Source organism: Myotis myotis, unplaced genomic scaffold (assembly GCF_014108235.1).
Source record: "Myotis myotis isolate mMyoMyo1 unplaced genomic scaffold, mMyoMyo1.p scaffold_m19_p_2, whole genome shotgun sequence".
NCBI lineage: Eukaryota > Metazoa > Chordata > Mammalia > Chiroptera > Vespertilionidae > Myotis > Myotis myotis.
Genome location: NW_023416324.1, coordinates 15503156 through 15527283, shown reverse-complemented (window position 1 = coordinate 15527283; position 24128 = coordinate 15503156). Strand labels below are relative to the sequence as shown.

The window sequence follows — 24128 nt, the reverse complement described above, 5'->3', positions numbered from 1 at the left end:
TCACTCAGGTTCAAATGTTCCTCTAAGCTGAAGAGCACAGAATCACCAGTAATTAATGTTTCTATTAGTTACCATTCCCAGAAGCAGATATCCCACTGCTTGGGCCTCTCCGGCTGATGAGTCATCTCAGGCACTCATTACACCCTCGGAGGTCAACACCAGAGCACATGTGTTTACAGCAATCTTCTAGGAGCTCTGGCTTTCCCATGCTTGCCCAGGGCCCAGACTCCTCTCAGAAAGGAGCACTGGCAGAGGCACTCCCATCAGAGGTCCATTCATATCCTCTCTCCACCATTTCCTTCCCATTCATTACCATCTCAGCTCTTCGGGGAATTCAGGGCTCTAGTCTGAGCTGCATTCTAAGGCACTGACATCAACGGGCCAAAGCTCCCAGATGGTCTTGCCTCACTGCTATTGTCAGTTTTCCCACTCCTCTAATATCCCTCCCACTCTCTAGTTTACAAACACTTGGCAAGATGCCAGGTACACAATGAAAATTAAAACTTAAGGGTTGCTGCAGACTACTTCCCAAGGGAGTCGCCACAGCCTGTTCTTTAGTCTGCCAACCTATTACGTCCTGTGTGATAGGGCAGAGCAGAGCATACACCCTGGTGGCAGGTGCTGGTGAACAAGGAGACTGGACACTTGAATACTACCTTTGAAGGGTGAGCCTTGGTGGAGCTCACCCAACCCCTACCTGGAGAGGGAGGCTGGATCTTGGGCTGGGACTTCTTGGAATCAGCAGCTGCAAAGATGTCTGGGGGAGGGTCTTCTCCACGTTCAATCTTACACTCAAAGGCATAGAGACACTGGATGTACTGCTTTTTCAAGGAGCTGGCAGCACTGCTTGAGGTGCCGACATTGAGGTTGGTCGCAAGTTCCCGCCATTTTTTGTTCTTGTTGACCTGCACAAGCAACCAGAAAAGCCAGGGTACATCTTCCTGCCCACAAGTCCCAACCCCCATCAGACTACTAGGTACCCATCTTTTGTAGAATCACAATTCTCAGTTAACCACAAAAGTTATTAACCCCACTTGGTGGACAATCCACAATAAACATTAAATTCGTGCTGGCTTTCCTCTACTCTCAGTAGGCTCTATCCCACAGGTCACTGCAACTATCAGGGCAAATTTCACATCACTATTAGAAAACAGAATTAAGAAGGTATGGTCTGTACACGTGTACTGCTGAAAAAGTATGTGCAATCACCATCAAATCCGAATCCTATTTTAAATGTACCAATAAAAATGAACATTTTATAAAATGGGGATGCGTAGTAATCAAGATCACCCTGCTTGACTTACTTTGTCAAACTGGGGCTTTTCAAATTTGATTTTTTTTTTCAGTGTGAGGCTCCTTGTAAATTTGACATTCTTGTGCCTCTCTACTCCCCTGCATCTCAGTGACGTGTAACTACAAGCCCCTTTCCCTCACCAGTCACTGTCCTGATTACCCAGATGCTGGGGACCCTGTAACTTCTTTTGTGCCTTCCCAGAAGCCAGCCTAGTCCTGTCTCCTTTCCTCAGCTTTAGGACACACTATTTCCAATCCCTTTAGTTACCCTTTCTGCTCTAGCCAGGCAGGTCTCCTTCTTCATGTATTCTACTAGAGGCCCGATGCACAAAATTCATGCAAGAGTAGGCCTTCCTTCCCCCGGCTGCTGGCAGTGGATTCCCTCAAGCACCCGGCACCTGGGCTTCCCTCCGGCCGCAGGCAGGCACCCGGGACCCAGGCTTCCCTCACAGCCCCGGCTTTGTCCAGAAGGATGTCCAGTCTAATTAGCATATTCTGCTTTTATTATCATAGATGCTTATTTGCCTCTCAAGGGTGGGGAACACTGGCTTTCCAGTCCCAATCCACAAAGGAAATTCAGTATGTTGTGATACCTGTTGACCTGGTACTAATGATACCAGAGAGAAGAGTGATAAGGAAGCAAAGAGAAGAACCATCTAGATCAGTGATGGCAAACCTATGACACGCGTGTCAGAGGTGACACACGAACTCATTTTTTTGGTTGACTTTTCTTTGTTAAATGGCATTTAAATATATAAAATAAATATCAAAAATATAAATCTTTGTTTTACTATGGTTGCAAATATCAAAAAATTTCTATATGTGACACGGCACCAAAGTTAAGTTAGGGTTTTTCAAAATGCTGACATGCCGAGCTCAAAAGGTTCGCCATCACTGACCTAGATGGAGGGAAGGTGACCAGGAAAACTTCCTAGAGAAGGTAACAACTGAGCTGAGCTGAGCTTTGAAGGTTGGAGATGGTGCTGGTAGCGTACATCCCAGACTTCCCATCTCCAGGCCACCTGGGCCAGTCAACTGGAATGGCTCCTCCCTCTACCTAAACCCTACTTACAAATGTTGCAGAAAAGCTCAGAACTTATCTTTTGCCTTTCTGGAGCCTTCACAAACTAACTTCTAACAGCACTGTTTCTCCTCTGCACTGTCTTTAGAGTTCAATTACAACATAGCATCTAAAAGGTTGGCATCCTTTTGTAAACTAACACAGGCCTAGGCTTTGGGATTCTCTCTGTACTAACTCATCTTAAATTCAGACGCCCACACAATTAAAAGTATGCCAAACCTAACCCCAAACTCCCTCCTTTCTTTACAGGCAGGAGAGGCCTGTGTGTGAGAACTAGCACCAAGGAGAACGGCAGGAATAAGCTCAGGGTCACTTCAGAAGCCTCTGTGGCTTTGCTTCCCACGCCACTTATGTGGCGGTGCACACGTGTCTTGTTTTGTTTTGTTTTCCTTTGTGGGGGAGGGAAATTAAGCCTGAAGGGAGAAGGAATTCATAACTGACTGTTGGTTGGCTTCATTCCAATCACTTTCTTTTCTGCTGGTGACAGCTGTTTTCCTCTTCTGATTTAGAAGGTTTGGAATACATCCCTCCCAGCCACAACTCCCCTGAGCTCAGCCACAAACTCAGGACCAACAGCAGGCTCCTGGTCTGATGACTACAGAACACACACTGGAGGAAAAGTTTGCAAGCCACAGTGTGCTGTCAGCATTGCCTCACCTGTTTGCCTCTTGGGCTGAGAGTAAAACAAAGCTAGCTGTAAGGTATCAGGGCAGAGGCAAGGCTCAGGGTGGTATTCAGTTCAGATGTTTGTAGCAGAGATGAATTCATTCTCTTCAGTCACCCATGCAGAGTAACTAATTAAACACAATTTCCCACCTACTTCCCCCTTCATAAACAATTTCTATTAAATAGCTCCTGAAATCTCATCTTTACTGCAAAGTTTCCTGAAAAGGGTCGGCAACTACTCTGGCTGCCCCTGTACCATCTTGCAGACCAATTTATGTGGCAGAAATCTTGCTGAAAGCTTTATTACTTCTAGCTTTAGACAGTCTAGCAGGGTACACTGTCACTATTTTGTAAATAAGAAATGTTAGGGCTGAGTGGTTATGAACCTTTATTGAGGTCACATATAAGTGGTTAAGACAGGTTTCAAAACCAGGCCTATCTTTCTGAATCTTGCTATTGTCTACTATGCCAGACTGCCTCCCATGGAATCAGAATTGCCCACAGACTTTCCCCATCTTTGTAACCCAGTGGGACCCCAGACATATAGTAAATGTAATGCTAATACTTCATCCTACCCAGGGAAGTCTCAGCCTTTTGGAAGCCTTATTTTCTAGAAGCCCTTGCTCCCAGGTCTGTCAGTATGTGACTCAGAGAGCAGGAGAGGGTAAAGCCAGGTAAAACCACTGAGTATCTTGAGAGGCTTGTTGAAAACACAGGGGAAGCCAAGCCCTAGGCACTCACCTGAGTCAGTCCACCAATCTCCTTCACAGACACATACAGGCGATAGAGGTCCAGAGGTTTCCTACCCACAGCAGGCAGATTTGTCATGCCCATGGCCTTCTCCTCCGTGAAGGCCAGATAACGGTCCACCCACATCTTCCTCTCAGGCTCACCACCCAGCTCATACAACTTGGTGATCTTCTCATTGGTTGTAGTAGAAGAACTGGATTTCTGGAAGGGGCAGGTCAAGATTCTTAGGAACTTGTTAGATTCAAAGACTATGCTAAGGGTCTTAGAAGTTCCTTAATTAGGGCACTGATAAAGCTTCTTATTCTGGGATGGTTACTATCACCTGCCCTGCTTTTGTAAGGCGGAAAGGCCAAAAGATATATAGGTAGACCTTCTTCCTGTAAAGGAAGGAAAATACTGACTATATATATTACCCTTTAGGTCAGCAGTTCTCAACCTGTGGGTCGCGACCCTTTTGGCGGCTGAACAACCCTTTCACAGGGGTCGCCTAAGACCATCCTGCATATCAGATATTTACATTACGATTCATAACAGTAGCGACATTACAGTTATGAAGTAGCAATGAAAATAATTTTATGGTTGGGTCACAACATGAGGAACTGTATTTCAAGGGCCAGAAGGTTGAGAACCACTGCTTTAGGTGCTGTGCTAGATGCCTTTACATATTAGGCATTGTAAATTATCTTCCTCTTAAAAGGTAAAAAAGCAGGCACAAGAAGGCCATGTCTACGATCTCATAGCTTTTAAGTAGAAGGGCTGAGTGTCAAATCCTTGTCCAGCTGACATCAATATCACTACCACTACCCACACTACTTACTCAGGGCCTGTACACACTCTTTTTATTTTATTTTATTTTTTATCTATTTTATTGATTTTTTTACAGAGAGGAAGGGAGAGGGATAGTTAGAAACATCGATGAGAGAGAAACATCGATCAGCTGCCTCCTGCACATTCCCTACTGGGGATGTGCCCGCAACCAAGGTACATGCCCTTGACCGGAATCGAACCTGGGACCCTTGAGTCTGCAGGCCGACGCTCTATCCACTGAGCCAAACCGGCTAGGGCCACACTCTTTTTAAATAAATCCTCACCCAAGGATGTTTTTATTGATTTTCACAGAGAGAGAGGAAGGGAGAGGAGAAAGGGGGGAGGGGGAGGGTAGGAAGTGGAGGGAGAGGGAGAGAGAGAGAGAGAAACATTGATCAGCTGCCTCCTGTATGCACCCTGACTGGGGATCGAACCCACAACCATTTTGGTGTACAGGATGATGATCCAACTAACTGAGCCCCTGGCAGGGGCTAGACCAGCCGTGGGCAAACTACGGCCCGCGGGCCGGATCCAGCCTGTTTGAAATGAAAAAACTATTGAAAAAAAAGACTGTACCCTTTTATGTAATGATGTTTACTTTGAATTTGTATTAGTTCACACAAACACTCCATCCATGCTTTTGTTCCGGCCCTCCGGTCCAGTTTAAGAACCCATTGTGGCCCTTGAGTCAAAAAGTTTGCCCACCCCTGGGCTAGACACACTTTTATAGACTGTTTCAGAGAACTCAAGAAACTCAAATAATGATCTTGAGACAATGGGATGGACTAAAATAAAAAATAAACTTTACCTACTCTCAAGAAAGGGACTCTCAACTGCTTGAAAGGCTTTGGATGGCATCCTGTCTAAGACAGGATGGCTAATAGGGTCTGGAAGCCAGAGGTGAAAGTCCATAGAAGGTGTCTGCTATGATATTTAATTTCCCCTACTTTATAAAATAGGAAAAATGAGGTATGACAAAGGGCAGAAATGTTTTAAATGACTCAAACACTGAACAGGTCCCCAGGTTGCCACATGACCCAACAGCCAGCACACTCAGTACCAGCCTACAGGGAGGCCAAGGACCAAACCCCACCTGCCTCATTTCCCATTTTATAGAATACAGGACACCAACCATTCCTGCTGCTCTTAGTACTGTACAGGAAGACAAGAGCAACTTGTTGCCCATGTTATATACCATCTAACAATGCACAAAGACTGGGCACAGTTTCACAGAGAATCTACACTGCAGATCTGGCATTTCCTCTATAACAGCTGTGAGATCATTATAGACTAACTCAAACCTAATTTACTGAGCTTTTATCCTGGGACCCTTATAAGAAGGGGAAACAACCTTATCTGAGACTATCTATTTGGTGTCATAATAGGCTAAAGTCTAATCACCCTCTTCCTATCACTGGAAAGGATGGACAGAAAAGTTGAGAAGAGTCAAGATATAAATCATTACTTTAGACTTGGATTCTGTCTTGGGTGTCCCATCAGCCTTGTTGTTCATTTTGGTGGCTGGAGTTAACTTGACATCTCCAAGGCCCATCATCTCTGGGCTGGCTGCCATCCCTATAAAAAAGAAAAATATTCTTCAATAGGTTTGTGCCATGAAGATCACTCTGGAAGAAATTCCTGGGCTGAACAATGACTAGGACTTACCTGCTGAATTGTTGGCCATGGTTCCACCCATTGGATATGGAGGTCCCTGAGGGTTGATCATGCCAGCCATACTATTAATCCCTTGTCCATAGGGAGGTCCAGTTCCCATTATACCCCCTTGATTCATATTGGGGTAGCCTGGTGGCCTGAGAAAGAAGATGAGAAGAGAGAGAGAAAGAGCGAGAGAGAAAGAGCACGAGAAAGACCAGAGTTAGGGACACTAATCTTTCAGATTTGGACTTGCGCTACATAGGGTTGTGTGAGTCAAGATCATCTAGTTAGGCTAACAAAGAAAAAGTGTATGGGTCCCCCAAACCACAATCACGCACTCTCTGACCTAGATATTTTTATCTTCCACTTCCCACAAAAGCTTCTAAAAGGGCTCAAGCCCCAAATGGGAAACCATAGCTCAATTTAAAGGGAACACTCCTTGAAGGATGAAGTCCTACCCTGTCTCTTAAGTACTACCAGCTTCTAAGGCACCTTCAAAGTCAAGAGTGTTTCCATTTAGAGAGCCCTCTCTATGCCAAAAGGCCTGTATTGCTCAATTTTACCCTCTTTGTCACATTCAACCTCAACCAAACTGGAGCCCTCAGCAGAAGCACTTGGCGGAAGCGGGGAAGGCGTGGCATTCTTTTTTGATGGGCCCACTACACACTTAGTGCTTTCATCATTCTCAAGTACTAACTAAACCCACCTCTTTACAGTTACAGTCAATCACCCTATTCTACCTTGGCTCATTAATATCCTAATAAGACCAATCACTTTAAGAACTATAGGCACCAATAATGGAGTATAAGGACAGTGCCTTCAAAATAGAGGAATTAGCCAGGCCGGTGTGGTTCAGTGGTTGAGTGTTGACCTATGAACCAGGAGGTCATGGTTTGGTTCCTGGTCAGGGCACATGCCCAGGTTGTGGGTTCAATCCTCAATAGGGGGTGTGCAGGGGGCAGCTGATCAATGATTCTCTGTCATCATTGATGTTTCTATCTCCCTCTCCCTGAAACCAATAAAAATATATTAAAAACAACAACAACAAAAAACAAAGAGGAATCATATTCACTGAAGCCCATGGCCAAGGAAGAAGAGATGAATATCCAAGTCATTAAACCAAATCACATGAGCCTTCTGCACTTTAGCACTAGAGTCAACTGCACAGGACCACACAGAACAGTAGGAAAAATGACAAATCACAACCCTACCATCCTTTATTTCTCATACCACAGATTCAAGTCATATGTATTATTTTGGAAACTAAGAAACTACATTGACAGAAGAAATGAAGAAACTCTGAAGACTTAATTTTTATGAATCAAAATAACCTGTGCTTTATAAAGTTCTTTACATATGATATCTGGTCATGTGAAATTTGATACCAATTTATGATATTTAACAATCAGAACTTTTGTTGTGTTTTTACTATAAGAAAGGCTAGTTTTTAAAGAGCTCTTAATAAAATGCATATTTACCATAATGACATGATTTAGGTCCAGAAGTATCTCAATGACCTGAATGATTCTACAATTTATATCCTTACGCTAACGCCCTCTTCACTTCCCAGGCCTTACCTGTTTTGGATAGAGTTGGCAGCAACATGCATGGCGACAGCAGTTTCTTGTGTTTTCCGGTTCATGCCCCCTGGTGGGGGACACATCCCTGACCCAACCTGAGGTGGCATATTGGCCATGTTAGGGCCATAAGGCCGGTTGCCCATGGAGGCATGACTCATTCTTCCTGGAGGGAGTGTGCCATAAGGCGGGATACCAGGCTGCCCATGCATCTGACCTCCAGCACCCATAGGGTTCATGTTTCCAGCCATGCCTGCACTGGGGTAGTTAGCATTGGGCAAGGCATTATAGTTTGGTTGCCTGGGGTAGCCTCCTGGGAGAAGAAGAAGGAAAGAAGACACAGAGACTTGATTAGTGATTCATTAGCAACTCACTAATGCTCAAACTCTAAAATTCCAAAGATGAAAAATAATAGGAATCATTTGAGATTTGGTTTAGAGAGCCCAATTTTACCCCATTAAAAAAAAGATTAAGGGGAGGGTAGAAACATATAAAGATGGGCCTCAGTTGTCCCCTCATCTTAAAGATAGCACAGAGCAAGATGGACTGGCAGGCAAGGCTGGCTTTGCTGCTACCCAGGAATTGTTTCCTTTCTACATTCTTACCTTCTTTCCCATGCAATATGAAAGACATTCATCTTTTGTCTGTCTAGGGCTAATTTTGAAGAAAGATCCATTCTATTAGGACTAATATACTAAAAACAAGTATAATAATGGATAATTACCATTTATTGAGTGTCTGTACTCAGTCTTGAGCTAAACACCTTATCCCCATTCAAGGATTTTCCCATGATGACAGTCCTGCCCTACTTTAGGGCCTGGCTTTGGTGAATTAAGGGCAACAACAGTTCTACTCTTTATACCCAGACAGAAGCATATCAGACAAGGAACTGTTTTCTTGTCTCATCTCTATGTACTCCTAACTGGGTAGTATACTCACCTTGTGGGCCATACTGACTCCCCTGAGGACCATAGCTCCCCATGGAGTTCTGCTGGTAGGAGCCCATGCCTGTGTGCATCTGTCCTCCAGAAGGCTGACGCGGAGATAAGGCCGAGCCGGGCTGGGGGGAACTGTACTGGGGCATCTGGGGGTTCCTCTGCATGTAACCTATTTGTGGGTAGTGCCCATATATATTAGTTATTACCTCTGTATAATGGGAAGAAATGCTTTCCCTTATCCTAGGACTTCACCATCTCCGTTTTATTTAGCAACTAATTGAATGACGTATCTACCTTATTTGCTATATAACTGTGTGCCATTTTAGGTGTCCTCCAAAATGACAGCCATTAACCAGATTACACCAACTCTTTCTACTAAATGGGGGGTTGAAAAGACAAATAGCAATTACAGAAAAACTAAAATGGCGCAGGATTTAAAGAGTAAAGATTCGATGCTAAGTTTTAGCATTTGCTGACCAAATTGGGCACAATGTATGTAATGGGGAACACATCAAAACACAAACACTGAGAAACAAAAAATGGTGGTGGGAGAACACAGTTCTGGAGTAACTGCATGGCTAGCCTACTCTTAACTTCACAATTATTGTTGCAAGTGTCCTATACTTCATAGCCATACAGTTCTCCAAAAGCTATTTTGCACAGGATAATTAACACATTGTGGACGGATCACAAGAATTCTCGCTTCATATTACACAGTGTTTTACAAAGTATCATACTTTAAAAAGATATTAGCTTGTAAGAACATGTAATAAATAACTTCAAAATGCAATGGGTATTTAATTTTAAAGCGTGCCTTTAACATTTATGTAAAACGTTTTTTGTACTTGTTCAATAGAAACCTATCTGGCCACTGGATAAAGCTAGCAATAAAACTACTGGTCTGCAATGTGTTAAGTTTCATCCTTATGCCCTAGCCAGTTTGGCTCAGTGGATAGAGCGTCGGCCTGTGGACTGAAGGGTCCCAGGTTCGATTCCGGTCAAGGGCACATGCCCGGGTTGCGGGCTCCATCTCCAGTAGGGAGCATGCAAGAGGCAGCCAATCAATGATTCTCATTGATGTTTCTATCTCTCTCTCCTTCTCCCTTCCTCTCTGAAATCAATAAAAATATATTAAAAAACAGTTTCAGCCTTAGTCTCTCCCCCACGCCCATCCCTCCACTCCCAAGCCCATTACCTCGATCTTGGGCAATGCTTGATTGGTTCATGGAAGGATGCATGATGCTGTCCGACTGGCCACTGGGTGGTCGAGGTGGCATCTGGTTGCCTGCTCGAGAAAGTAAGCCAATCATGGCTAAGCCTGGAATTCTAGCTAGGAGATCAATTCAGACCTGGAAATGGCTCCTGAGAGGATTGAGCACCTCCCAGTATCACATACACAGAGAGCTACAACAAAGGGGCTCCCATCTCCCTTCTTCAAATGCTGAAGAGAAACTTTGGAGACATGACCAGAGATTCTTTCTCTGCCAGTGAAGGCTGGGGCTCCCTGATATTGGTGTAAGCCAGTCCCTGTCCCCCTCTCCCTCAAACCCAGCACTTGAGGGTACCTGGCACTGCAGCAGGCGAGAGTGGTCCTGAGCGAGATTGAGCAACACTGGCGGGAGAGCCAACAGGGGACGGGGATGGGCCTCGGATGCCAGGCAGGTGAGGGGAGGTATGAGGAGAAAAAGGAGACTGAGCTGGATTACTCTGCTCTCCTTGGCTGCTGGAAATCCCTGATGTGCTCACTCCAGGGCTCAGAGCTCCTTCTGTCCCCATGGGGAGATCATCTATTGAACCAGACAGATCCTGAAACATACCACAATTCTCAATTAGCAATATTAGGCAGAAAGACTCTTCTTTCAACAATTCTACTTCATGATTAACATTTCCCTTAAACAACCAAGGACAAGCACACCACACATTATGTTGTTGTGATACTATAGCTTACGTATGGCAAACTATTAAGGGCCAGATAGAAAAATATTTTAGACTGTGAACCAGATAGTCTTCTTCAAGTATAATTACTCAACTCTGCCATCGTAGTACAAAAGAGCAGTCACAGATAATAAAGTTTTATTGAAACAGCCACATCCATTTGATTATTTATAAAAACAAGTAAATGGCCTACAATCTGTAATTTGCTGACCTCTGGCCTATCCATCAGAAGCAGATCTAGTACTTTTCTCTTCTTTCCAGCCTCAACTTCCAGAGTTTTAAGAGTGCAGCAATTTCAGTGAGCCTTTAATTCTTTTCCATTGAGGAAGCTTTATAAAACACTGCCAGGAGAGTACCAGGAGCCACAAGAGAATGTTAACAAGTTTGGGCAGTAATCACAGATCCCCACCCCTCAGATTATTATAACCTGTACTAGAGGCCTGGTGCATGAAATTCCTGCACGGGAAGGGGGAGGTGGCTGTGGGTGGTGGATGGGGGTGGTGTTCCCTCAGCCCAGCCTGCACCCTCTTGCAGTCCAGGAGCCCATGGGGAGTGGGCCTAAGCCGATAGTTGGACATGCGCTGCCCCTCTCCCGCCCCGCAGCTGCACTCACCAGCCGTGAGCCCGGCTTCTGGCTAAGCAGCGCTCCCCTTGTGGGAGTGCACTGACCACCAGGGGGCAGCTCCTGCATTGAGCGCCTGCCCCCTGGTGGTAAGCGTGCATCATAGCAGCAGGTCGCTCTGAGTTCAACTGATTTGCATATTAGCCTTTTATTATATAGAATTTACTAAGGACTCACTTTCTCCAAGTTACTATATTTTAATATACTAGTATAAGGGGTAGGGGGTGAAAAGGAACAAAAAGGTCTGGGACTATATTCCTAACATATGTTTATCGACTGAACAAATTCAGTTTTCTTCCTAGTTTTAAGTTGTAAAATGAACAGTTGGTATTTACTTGGGGGCTTTGCTTGTCTTGAAATAATCAGTAGAGTTCAACTTTGGTTAGATAAACTTCAAAATTAGCAATAAGGAGCTCAATATGAAAAAAATTCACCCCAGGAAATGCACCCTCAACTCTACTCCCTGCCCCATGTTCATTCTCTAGCTCACCACCACACATTAATTTCAGACTAGAAACTAATTGTACCTTGAAGAAAGGATGAGCGCTTTGGATAAGGGGTCAGGTCTGAGTTAAAGAGTTATCTTAAAGAGACACACCTGAAGAGGCCTGATTTGAGTTTATTCCTATTCCCACAACAAGCTCACCGTGGAAATATCAGTTCAAGATGACTCTCAGAATAATATTGGAGGTCAGAGGGCACCTTTAGGCTCTCTTCCAAGTACCCAGGTTGGTTACTTTACTAGGCTGGAAGCATTTCTGCTGAGTTCTATGGAAACAAAGCTTGCCCGGAAGGCAAGGCAGGTAGGTAGGTAGGTGGGTGTGTAGTTGTGTCTATGTCCAGCTTTCAGTGTTAGCTGAGAAGTCAGAAAATCCTAACTTTCCTGTAAGAAGTAGAACTAGCCCTAACTGGTTTGGCTCAGTGAATAGAGCGTCGGCCTGCGGACTGAAGGGTCCCAGGTTCGATTCCGGTCAAGGGCATGTACCTTGGTTGCGGGCACATCCCCAGTAGGGAATGTGCAGGAGGCAGCTGATCGATGTTTCTCTCTCATCGATGTTTCTAACTCTCTATCCCTCTCCCTCCCACTCTGTGAAAAATCAATAAAATATATTTTTTAAAAAAGTAGAACTAGTACACCATAGCATGCTTTAAAAATGCAATTAGAATTAGTCCCAGCATAGAAAGGAATTCAAGAAGTCCTTCTCCAGCCCTAGCCTGTTTGGCTCAGTGGATAGATTGGCCTGTGGACTGAAGGGTCCCAGGTTTGATTCCTGTCAAGGGCACAGGCCCAGGTTGTGGGCTCGATCCCTAGTAGGGGGCAGGCAAGAGGCAGCCAATCAATGATTCTCTCTCATCACTGATGTTTCTATCTCTCTTTCCCTCTCCCTTCCTCTCTGAAATCAATGTTAAAAAAAAAGCAGCACTTCTTCCGGGTAACATCAAAGAGCCTCTTCCCCTCAAAGGACTAAAGTACCTGAACTATGAAGAGCCCTGGGTTCACCCCAAGAGAGGAAGATTCCATTTCCATGTTGAGGGCTAAGCTATCTGAGCTAAGGAGAGTAAACTCAGAGAGACAGCAAGATGATGAGAGAAGCCAACCATGTATGCCAGGAAAGGCCTCAAAAGCCACTTGGTAATCTCTGGTCTGTAACAGAAACCACAGCCCAATGCTCTGTTTTAGGGACCAGTAAGTTCCTTCAGTATTCCTTCCTACTGTCTCTATTCCTTATCAAACAACCAGCTTTTGCTAATAAAAGTTACTTGCTAACATGAAAAAGAAATCAGTGTATTTTGGAACACAATAGGAATCAAAGGTCCATCCATAAGACAAGAACTTGGCTCTGTTCAAATGGCTTTAAAAAATTAGGTGTCTTTTAAGTAAAACATTAACATTCTCATGCTAAAAGTAGTTCAGAGTATAGGTAAAGCCAAAGTCCCCCTTTGCTCTCTTTCTGCTGCCTTCTACAGAGGAACCCTGTTCAATTTGGTGTGTATTCTTGGAGACCTGAGGATCAGAGGAGGGGAAAGAAAAAACCCAACCACAACCCACCAACCATTACTACAGAGTCAGGGCAGGGCTTGAGGATGCTCCTTCAGCCACACTTCTGTGCAAACCCAGGCTCTCCACAAGTGAATGTCCCAGTCCAGCTGAGGGAATCCCAGTCGCTTGAAGGAAATACTGGCAGCCCCCGAGGCTGGGTTCTCAGGACCCTGGAGACACGTGTGGTGACAAGATGGTGGCTTCCTTCACAAAGGCACTTTAAGGAGATCTGCCAGTTTTGGTAAAGTGCTCTGAGATCCTTGGAGAAAAAGTGCTAAATAAACCACTGTCAACAGCAGCCCCACATGGTCTGGGGTACCTAGGCATAAACAATAGTGTGGAAAGCAGCAGCATTAATATTCCTATTTCTCAGATTTGGTTGATTTGAAGCCCGTCTCTCAAACTGTCATTTTCATCAGATGGCAACTGGTCAGCATGAGAGTAGGTGATTAAAAAAATAAAGAACCAAAATACAGCACAAGAAGGGAAGACCATTTACATTAATATAAATAATAACTACCATTTGAGCATCTACAACATGCCAGGCACCTTATGGAGTTAATTCTTAGAAATAGATACTTCTACCACTAACATGATGAAGATGAGGAAGCTGATGCTCAGAGAGACTGGGTTACATGCCCAAGTCATCCAGCAAGTAAATGGCAGAAATTAGGTTTTGATTCCAGGTCTGCTGAACCCCAGAGCTCTCCATTAAGCTGGTATTATATGGACTGAGGAAAAAGTACCACACCCTTGAGTTAGGAGACTAAGGCCCAACTCTTAGTACTTATCAGTTGTGACCTTGGGTAAGCTGGCAACAAAACCAGGCTTTGGTTTCCCTCAATTATATAATGAGGGGACTGGATAAATCTGAGTTTGTGACACCCATGGGGCTTATGCATGAAACACCACTGGCACAATATGGTCAGGATCATATGAAATATGCAATACCTTGGAATGAGAGATATGACAACACACAAGCAAGTATCCTATATAATAAAAGGCTAATATGCAAATCAACCGAACAGCGGAATGACTGGTCGCTATGATGCACACTGACTACCAGGGGGCAGATGCTCAACGCAGGAGCTGCCCCCTGGTGGGCAGTGCACTCCCACAGGGGAGCACCACTCAGCCAGAAGCCAGGCTCATGGCTGGCGAGTGTAGCAGCGGTGGTGGGAGCCTCTCCTGCCTCCGCAGCAGCACTAAGGATGTCCCTGGGGGGAGTGGGCCTAAGCCGTCAGTCGGATATCCCCTGAGGGCTCCTAGACTACAAGAGGGCGCAGGTTGGGCTGAGGGGACACCCCCCCCCCCAGGTGCACAAATTTTGTGCAACGGGCCGCTAGTAAGTCATAAGACATACCCTTCAGTCCTGGTGGCTAATCACAAGTAAGTGTTTTTATTGGGAAATGAGAGGGAGTTGTAAGGGCAGACTCCAAAAGAAGCCTCCCCCCTCGGGGTGGGGGTGGGGTAAGAGATCAACCGAAGGACTTGTATGCATGCATATAAGCATAACCAATGGACATAAGACACTGGGGGGTAGGGGAGGCCAGGGGATTGTCAAGGGCAGGGAAAAAAAGGAGACATATGTAATACTCTTTGTAATACTTTAAGCAATAAAACAATTAAAAAAAAAAAAAGAGGTCTCCCCCACCTTTATCTACATGAACAGATACTGCTCTGAACTCCATGTCCTTTTATTGCACAGGACACACCTCTGCTTTCTACCCTACAAAAAGCCAGTTTTTCAAGTCTTTTGTTCCACAAAAAGCCGGATATATGGCTGTTGAGTCAGACCTCAATGTGCTTAACTCGTCTGGCTTTCCACAACATACTTTTCACAGACAAAATTCAATCAATCCCAGCCCCAATTCTCCATAGTGGGAGCTGCCTTTAGAATTTCAGGACTCAGATTCTTAGTCTTCCCAAAGGGCTCACCTAACAAGTACCTTCTAGGCCAGTGATGGCGAACCTTTTGAGCTCGGCGTGTCAGCATTTTGAAAAACCCTAACTTAACTCTGGTGCCGTGTCACATATAGAACTTTTAAGATATTTACAACCACAGTAAAACCAAGACATATTTTTAATATTTATTTTATATATTTAAATGCCATTTAACAAAGAAAAGTCAACCAAAAAAATGAGTTCGCGTGTCAGAGGTGTCATAGGTTCGCCATCACTGTTCTAGGAGGACCGCTGTAAGAATTACAGCACTGCCTCTTAAATGGAAAGAGGTTTTCCTGGATTTTGTCTCCTCCAAGAACAATCCTGCTAAGAGATGGGAGGTGAGATCAGCCCACTCAGTGCCCTGCCAGTTCCAAGGAAGCAGCAGGGCTAGGGAGAATTTTCTCATGTGTTTCCAAAGTGTTTCATGAATTTTATTGCTCATCTACCATGCAGATCAAAAACACTGGAGCAGGTCCAACTATTTCACACAGAATCTCACACTCCAGGCTGGCTACAGCCCTGAAAGCCTTCGTTTCTTCACTTGAAACACTGCCCAATGTTATTTTGGGATGTGACCTGATAGAGAAAGCCCATAGGGACTCCATGACGATAACTGTTCCAGCTGTGATTGGTTGCCCAGTCCCAGCAAGTGCCAGCATGGGTTTGTTAGGCTCTGCTGACAAACAGAACTCAGCAGCTAACACCTTCTCTTCACACCACAACAAAACCATGCCCAAAATTACACAGTCCATACCTCAGTGTGTGTGCGTGGGGGGTGGGGGCTGGGGGTGGGGGTTTGCTAGTACTCTCATAGGAAGGGCTGCAAGTTCTAACATGAATTGGCTGCCCGATGAAGAATATAATCAAGCAGGAAGATATCATCTCAGGGTTAGATGAGGGGGGTTTAACAGAGTCTCATGAGGATATCAGTTCTTTGCTGGGCAAATTAAGTAATGTCAACAGGCAAATCTAACAGGGTCATGACAATAATCAGATTCAGGTTTCTATCATAAATGTGGCTGAATCTTTGAGAAATGGAGCTTTTGTTAACCGCTACATGAGGTTCTTGTATTCTTTCAGTTGTGAAGAGCTTTTGCCAAGTTGTGCTAACTACTGGCAGGGAAACCATCCACCAAGAGAGCCAGGTAAATCCTACACACATACTTATAGTAAGTTTGTGCGGGTTTGTGTGATGGGAACCTTGCAACTCAACCATACTCATGTAAATGACAATCCTTGAAGTGAGCAAATCTGTACTAGTAATTTGTCAATTATTTTCCTAGCCTGACAGGAGGCTGCTCCCATGCTGGAGAATGGGAGGAAATCCTGAAGAACATAGAAAAGGCTGGGAAATCTAACCCTTGAAGAAGGGCAGGTGGTAGGAAAGGAGGCAACAGCTTTGACAAACTTTAAAACAAAACACACTTAACTACATAGGAATTACTTAAGGCACATAAGTTTTTGGAAGACTGGTTTTTCCATAAAGCCTTGCTTAAGCAACATATTGTCAAGGGTAAGGAGGAGAAGATGCTACCTCTCTGTTGTTTTCCCCCCTCAGTCTTTGCTAAATGGAAGGAAGGAATATCTGACTCACCCTAGACTGGTAGGGGTTCCAGAGTATAGAACTGCTGCCCTGTTGTTCGAATGAGTGGTCTCAGTCCAACAGATTAACTGCTATCCCTGCCTAGAAAGCAGATTGGCTGGTGCTGGCTGAAATGCTAAGAACAAATCAAGACACAGAAAAGGCTGCCTCTTGCTAGTGGCAGTACTTCCACATCAGGGCTAAGCAGGTGGTAAGGAAGGGGGAAGAAAAGATGCAAAGGGTGACAGGCTGACACCATCCCTTTTAGCTTAAGATTAAGCACCATCTCCTGCCTCAACTACATTCAGTGTTTGGAATAGAAATTGCTCCAGGAAAGGCTCCGAGAATTCCACTTCCTAGCCCCTTACCCCAAGTTTCCAAAACCCCTCACCAAACTCCCTCTTCTCTTTTTCTACAATTGGTTATTGTTCTGGGGATGATGGATCATTTCTTCCTGGTACCTTCCAGCTGCCTGGTGAGGATGGCACAATAGATAAAGGGTCAGACTCTTCTTGTCTTCAGAATGTTTTTTTTTTTTAGGGGCCCACTTCTAGGAGAAAATCCCCTTTATATACACATCAGAATGCATAAATAAAGCTCTGGGAGACCAAATCTCCGAATTCAAAGAATATTGAAAAGAGGAATAAAGCAAGTCTCTTTGTGTTTCCCTCTCAAAGGGAGACAGAACTGATATAAATCTGTGACTATTGTGTGTTCAACCCTAAGGTATATGTGATGAACTCACATTTTGTTCTCACAATCATCTTCTGATATAGGTATCAAATCTATTTTAACAAAGAAGCAGGAAGCTCAGAAGTTAAATGACATGCCCAAGAACAGAGAACTATTAAACATAAGAACTGGGGTTCAAACCCATATTCCTGATTCCAAAGCCTGATTCCTTACCTTTCCATCGTAAGGTAGAAGCTGGCCACTATCAAAGCCTCCATGTTCCAAACAAGGTCAGGCAACAACTCTTCTCCAACATGCTGAATGATTAGCCCGCCTCACTTAGATCTTTTGTAGAAGGAAAGACTAAAACAGTGCTATGATGTTCCCCTCTTTCTTAGCTACTCTTCCTATAAACCACTCTTGCTTTCTAAACCTTCTTTCATGGTTTACTTCAAATCAGCTGTTTCACCTTAAGTCTCTTAAAGTTAAACCTACCTTTTTTACCTAAAGAGTATAATACTTTTTTCCACCTCTGGGTCTTTAGAAGGGTACTTAATGTACCAGGGGGAAAGAGAGGAGAGAATGACTTAGAATCTAAGGAGACAAGCAAGAAATTAAGTCCCATGAAGGTAGGCATCTACTGGTTTTCATACTGAAAATTGTCAAGCACAAGGGTATGACCCAAAAAGAAAAGTCAAACATATCTGGCCTCCGGGTGGCCTCATCTCAGGCAATTTCAAAACCTCACACTTTCCTCCTCACCCAGCCCTGTAGCCACCCTTCCAAACTGGAGGACAATTGGGCTTTTTTAGGGACCCTATTCCCCAAACTACAAGATGGGAAAGCTCCTCTGTGGGGGCAAAAGCCAAACACGCTTTAATCCCCTGCCCATAGCCATGCTCCAACAATGGGCAACAGAACTCTCCTCTAACATGGTAGGGTGACCCATTACCCACCCAGAGGAGAAATTAGTGGGAAAAACAATTGCTTGAACTCGCACATTAGGTACAGCAACTATAGACTAAATCGTTGTTTTTTTGTGGTGGGTGGGGGCAGGATGGAGGGGAGTTAATGGGAGCAAAAAGGGGGCATCTGTAATACTTTCAACAATAAAGATAAAATATAATAAAAAATAAAATCTTTTTTTGCCTTGGAAACTTCAAAGACGAGAATAGCTTTGTGGGGGACAAAGCCTCCATAGTCATAGTACAATTTCCCTTGCCCCTAACCCCACAGGCAGGACCCAGAGTCCCTTCAAGGTTCCTCTATACCTCGTGTAACAGGACTAAGAGTACTATGCTGAATTTGCCCTTTCTCCCACTAGCCTGTGGCACCAAAGCAGGACCAGGCTATATTCTCCTGCTGCTATTATTTTTTAAAATATATTTTTAGTGATTTCAGAGAGGAAGAGAGAGATATAAACATCAATGGTGAGAGGGAATCATTGATTGGCTGCCTCCTGCATGTTGGACCGAGCTCGCAACCCAGGCATGTGCCCTTGACCAAATCAAACCTCGGACCCTTTGGTCTGCAAGCTGACGCTCTATCCACTGAGCCAAACCAGCCAGGGCTATTCTCCTGTTATTGACCAGAAAAATGTCAGGCACACAAAAGACAAAAAGCCTGATAAATGTTGCTAACCTATAAGCTACTCAAAAGCATCTTCTTTGGACCCAATTTCAATTAGTCCTCTCTTTTCCTTTAATCATCCTTCCCCCACCTTAACCCTATACCTTAACTGTGAACCTCCATATTCAGGAAGGCCCTCTTGGGTGGCATCAAGGGAACCAAATGCTGTCTAAAACTGTAAAATACAACCCTGAATGGGCCTTGGCCACTTGGGTAAGCGCTCTTGATAAAATTGCAGTGCAGGGAAGAACCATATGGAAAGGAGGCTGTTAGGAGGCAGAGCTGTGTCACTGGAACAATTTCAATCTAAGTACAAAAATACAAGAACCTACTGTTCTAATCCACCCCAGCAAAATCTTAGAGGTGGGTCTGACTCTTGGAGGCTGAGGGTGTTGCTGAGGTGTAAAAAGGGAAGAAGAAAGACTGTTGTGCTGCCTGCATTCCTGTGGTGGGAGCCCCTGCAAACAGCAGTTTGGCCACTGCAGCAGCCATTGATTTTCCAGGGGTCGATATTCTGCTACCACAGATCTGCTCTGCTACAGGTTTAATCACATTGAGTGCTTCTTTCTGCTCAACATCTCCCCTGCACTTCCCCCTCCCCAAACCAATAAAACAAACACCAAACACAATGAGAATTGGCCATGGATAGATGGTGCTATCCACAGCTGGTGCCCCCACCAGAGAAATTCTAAGCACCAGCTCCAAAGGAGCCAAAGCTACATGGGTAGTCCGCAAGAAGCTGCAGGGATAGATCCACAAGCCCCAGAGAACACTTTAACCCCTTGCCCAACAGTTCTACAAGACCCTTTTAATAATTCCAAGATTTTGCATTAAAAAAGTCAAGTCCTAGCCAGGTAGCTCAGTTGGTTGGTGTCATCCCAATACGACAAGGTTGTGGGTTCGACCCCCAATCAAGGCACATGTAAGAGTGAACCAATGAATGCATAAATAAGTGGAACCATAAATCAATGTTTCTTTCTCTAAAAATCAAGAAATAAATAATCCAGGTTCCCAACTTAAAAAAAAAATCCTAGAACTTCCACAGGGCACTAACCAGTTGAAACCTTGCTTTCCAATTTGGCAGTCCCCACCAGGCCTACATAATACCATGTTACCAACCTGACCAGCCTTCCAACACACTCCTCATTCTGCAAAGGCTTCTCATTTGCACAAGAAATTTGGCCAAAAATGTAGTGTTTCAAGGGTCACTAGCTAACAGACTCTTCATTCCAGATATGAAAAAAATAAAACTGGGTCAGAGCAGGCCTGAGTTATAGTAGTCAAGAACAGTGCATATTAATGGAATTGGGCTGTTCTAATCATAGCAGGAAATGAGCATGATAAAGCTAGAGAAGGTAAAGAACTTCCTACTTTCTCCAAACCAAGCATTTCCCTTTAGGAAGGCCAACCACATCAACCTTGTTCCACCATCAACTTGAATCCTAGAACTTGAGCAAGGAGGGCAGGAAAAAGGGGACAAAAAATTAACACAGAAAAAAAAAAAAGGCAGAATTCTAGATATGACAAGTATAACGGGGAGGGGGCATTGCCTTATGCTTTCACCTCACCTGGCTGCCCCTCAAAATTATAGCAACCAGAAGCAAGCAAAGATGTAAAAATGTGTACAACTTGAGGAAGACAAAGTTGGCACTGTGCTCAACATAGCTAAGATCAAGGTCTAGGGCAGTGATGGCAAACCTATGACACGCGTGTCAGAGGTGACACGTGAACTCATTTTTTTGGTTGATTTTTCTTTGTTAAATGGCATTTAAATATATAAAATAAATATCAAAAATATACATCTTTGTTTTACTATGGTTGCAAATATCAAAAAATTTCTATATGTGACACGGCATCAGAGTTAAGTTAGGGTTTTTCAAAAGGCTGACACGCCGAGCTCAAAAGGTTTGCCATCACTGGTCTAGGGGGCTGCATGGCCTCCTTGGTTTGGTATTTAAAGCCCTAATTTTTAGCCCTGACCCAGTAGCTCAGTTGGTTAGAGTAGTGGTCGGCAAACTCATTAGTCAACAGAGCCAAATATCAACAGTACAACAATTGAAATTTCTTTTGAGAGCCAAATGTTTTAAACTTAAACTATAAAGGTAGGTACAGTGTTATTAGCCTACCTATACAGTTTAAGTACTGTTGATATTTGGCACCTCCCCCGCGCTTCATATCCCTCAGCCCGACCGACACCCCCCACTTCTTCTAATGCCACTTCTTCAAAATAGACTCGCTCAGGCCAAAAACCGACTTCTGCGCATGGGCCACGAAGTTTCAATCGCACTGTATGTGTGCACACGCACGTGGTATTTTGTGGAAGAGTCACACCCAAGGGGCCAAAGAGCCGCATGTGGCTCGGGAGCCGTGGTTTGCCTACCACTGGGTTAGAGTATTGTCCTGATACGCCAAGGTCTCGGGCTCGATTCCCAGTCAGGGTACATACAAGAACCAGCCAATGAATACCTAAGTAAGTGGAATAACAAATTGATGTTTCTCTTTAAATCAATAAATTAAAAACTTAAAAATTAAAGAATAGCCCTAGCCAGTTTGGCTCAGTGGATAGAGCATTGGCCTGCAGACTTAAGGGTTCCAGGTTCAATTCCAGTCAAGGCCACAGACCTGGGTTGCAGGCTTGATCCCTGGTCCCAATCGGGGCACATGTGGGAGGCAACCAATCGATGTGACTCTCTCACAATGTTTCTCTCTCTCTTTCCCCCTCTCTTCCACTCTCTCTAAAAATACCAATGGAAAAATATCCTCGGGTGAGGATTAATAAAAAAAATAAAGCCCTAAATTTATATTTGCCAGTGGTCTTTTTTACCATATGCCTACTGGTCTAGATAAAAATCTAAATATTTGGGGGGAGGGAGTGGAACAAACAGACCTGAGAGTGAGGAATAGATCTTAAATCAGAAAAGATAGCCAATGACCTTAAACCAAAGAGAACAATACTGAACATAGGGAGAGACACAGTCAAATTCTAAAAGTAGAAAATGGAGGGGCAAGGGGATATGAATATTCTTGATAACAGTTCATCTGAACACTGATCCCTTTTATTTGGAACTTGGTTTCTCTTACCTTCCCCCAAATGTCAGGAAATTGCCTTCACTTATCTCAGTAGACAATATGTAATATTCCTCCCACATCAAAGCTGGCCTTAAGGGACAGGTTTGCTGATTCTCAGCTTGAGCCTTCAACCCCTAGTTCCCATCTTCAACAAGGCATGGCTTCTTATAGCTTCCTTAGGAAAGGTCAAATGGGAAGGAAGTGAACTAGCAGCTTGGAGGTGAGTTCTGCCGCATGGCAATCAGTGATTATGTCATAATACAAGCCAATTCCATGCCAACACCAGGTGGGGAGGATGGAATAGGTTCAGGCCACGGAAGTGAATAAAGCAAAAGATCAAGCACTGGCCTCCAAAACGGACAACACTAGATCACATACCAGCGTCAGCACAGCTTTTAGACAGAGCACCAAATATTTTAGAAACATGGGAAAAAGATAATAGTTAATTCTATGCTTGATTTATCAGGTATGTTAACATAGTTCCACGCCTAAGGGTCCTCCCATCTCGACCAAGTTTAGAGGAACAAATTCTTATTCTGGTGTAGAGAGCCCTAGTGGTTTCTGTAAGGATAGTATTTATAGGGGGCTGGGGGAGGGGTGTCTTGGTTTATATCTTGTTCAAAAAGCTCAAGATCCTCCTCTCGCCCCCCTCCCGCACCCAACCCCAGGATAAGAAACAGCTTAGCATTCACACATCTGTTAGACTGGCTTTCTGATTTCGGTTGGTCTTTTTGGAGAAGAACAATGGCAGCTTTGTAGACAGCACCAATAGGAAGGAAAGGGGGATGGGTGGAAGAAAGCCACTGTCACCAAGGCAACTGAGTTAATCCATATGTTGACTCGGGAATTTCAGGAAATTCTAGTTTTGGGGGTTTCTTCCTTCCAGAGTAAATGCTTCCTACATCTTTCTGGAGAGTAGACCCAAATCCAGAAACTATAGTATCACTACTTTTGCCAAGAAATCTCAACCTCACATCTCTCCATATCTCCTTTCCCTCTCTCCAAAGAGAAGAGAATATGTAAGACAAAGTCTGGTTTCTGAATATAGCATTCTTCCTTGTCTTAACGAGCTTTTTGCTGATCCTTTAGGGAGTTGGTCCTAATAGCGACAGCACTGGAATGAAAGTCAGGGTACCCAATATTCTCATTTACTGAATTGGCCTTGGGCAAGTCCTTTACCCCTCCCTCATATGTACAGTGGGGGGTAAGGAGGAATGGTGGTGTTTGCATTAGTGTGGTAAATATTCTGTGGACTAACTGATGCTGCCCTCGTTCTACTCTTTTAATAATTGTAGAGGTTTAAAAAGCTGAAAACTACATATCCCAGAATCCTTGCAGATGAGTTTCTGACACAATTCAGGCTCTACTAATTAGAAGCAGATTCAAGATTCGATTAAAGTATGGCAGAGATCATGTTTCTGTCTCCTTCACTTGTTTCTGCTGGAGCATTTCCATTTCATCTTCCGGGTAACTGGGTGTTGGTTCTGGTGGCAGCAACTGCTGCTACTTCTTGATTCCAGTTTACTGATCCCCGGATAGCAGATTTAGAGCAATCAATCTGATAATGGCTCACAAGCAGGAGTTCCCTCGATGGGTCAAATCTAGGTCTAGGTTCTGTTCCTGAAGGACAAGCCTAGAGGTTGCTCCTTTCTAACAATTTTGTAAGACCAACTCCCAATATTAAATGCCTATTAAACATACCCTGGCCTAGGGTTCAGGGTAGAAACCACTGTATGTGACACAGAATTACCAAATGATAATTTGAGAAGTTGCAGAGAGAAGAGAATTATCCACAAACATATTTTCTGCTAAGCTAGCATCTTTTGGGGAAAATAGGCAAGATAGAGGAGTCTTAGAACTTTA

General features: G+C 44.1%; 1 protein-coding gene across 4 annotated transcripts in view; it reads right to left on the bottom strand.

Annotated features, from left to right (window-relative positions):
- The window catches only part of ARID1A (AT-rich interaction domain 1A), a 76154-nt gene that overhangs the window by 8269 nt on the left and 43757 nt on the right, over positions 1 to 24128 (bottom strand). For 3 of the 4 annotated variants that reach the window (XM_036347147.1, XM_036347143.1, XM_036347144.1), the window contains 8 exons: positions 10334 to 10574; positions 9964 to 10053; positions 8770 to 8937; positions 7831 to 8143; positions 6263 to 6408; positions 6063 to 6172; positions 3782 to 3991; positions 698 to 905 (listed from right to left, as the gene is read on the bottom strand). In XM_036347147.1, coding sequence (XP_036203040.1) covers positions 698 to 905; positions 3782 to 3991; positions 6063 to 6172; positions 6263 to 6408; positions 7831 to 8143; positions 8770 to 8937; positions 9964 to 10053; positions 10334 to 10574 — 1486 coding nt within the window. The remainder of the gene's footprint in view (positions 1 to 697; positions 906 to 3781; positions 3992 to 6062; positions 6173 to 6262; positions 6409 to 7830; positions 8144 to 8769; positions 8938 to 9963; positions 10054 to 10333; positions 10575 to 24128) is intronic. The other variant, XM_036347145.1, reaches the window with a different exon arrangement.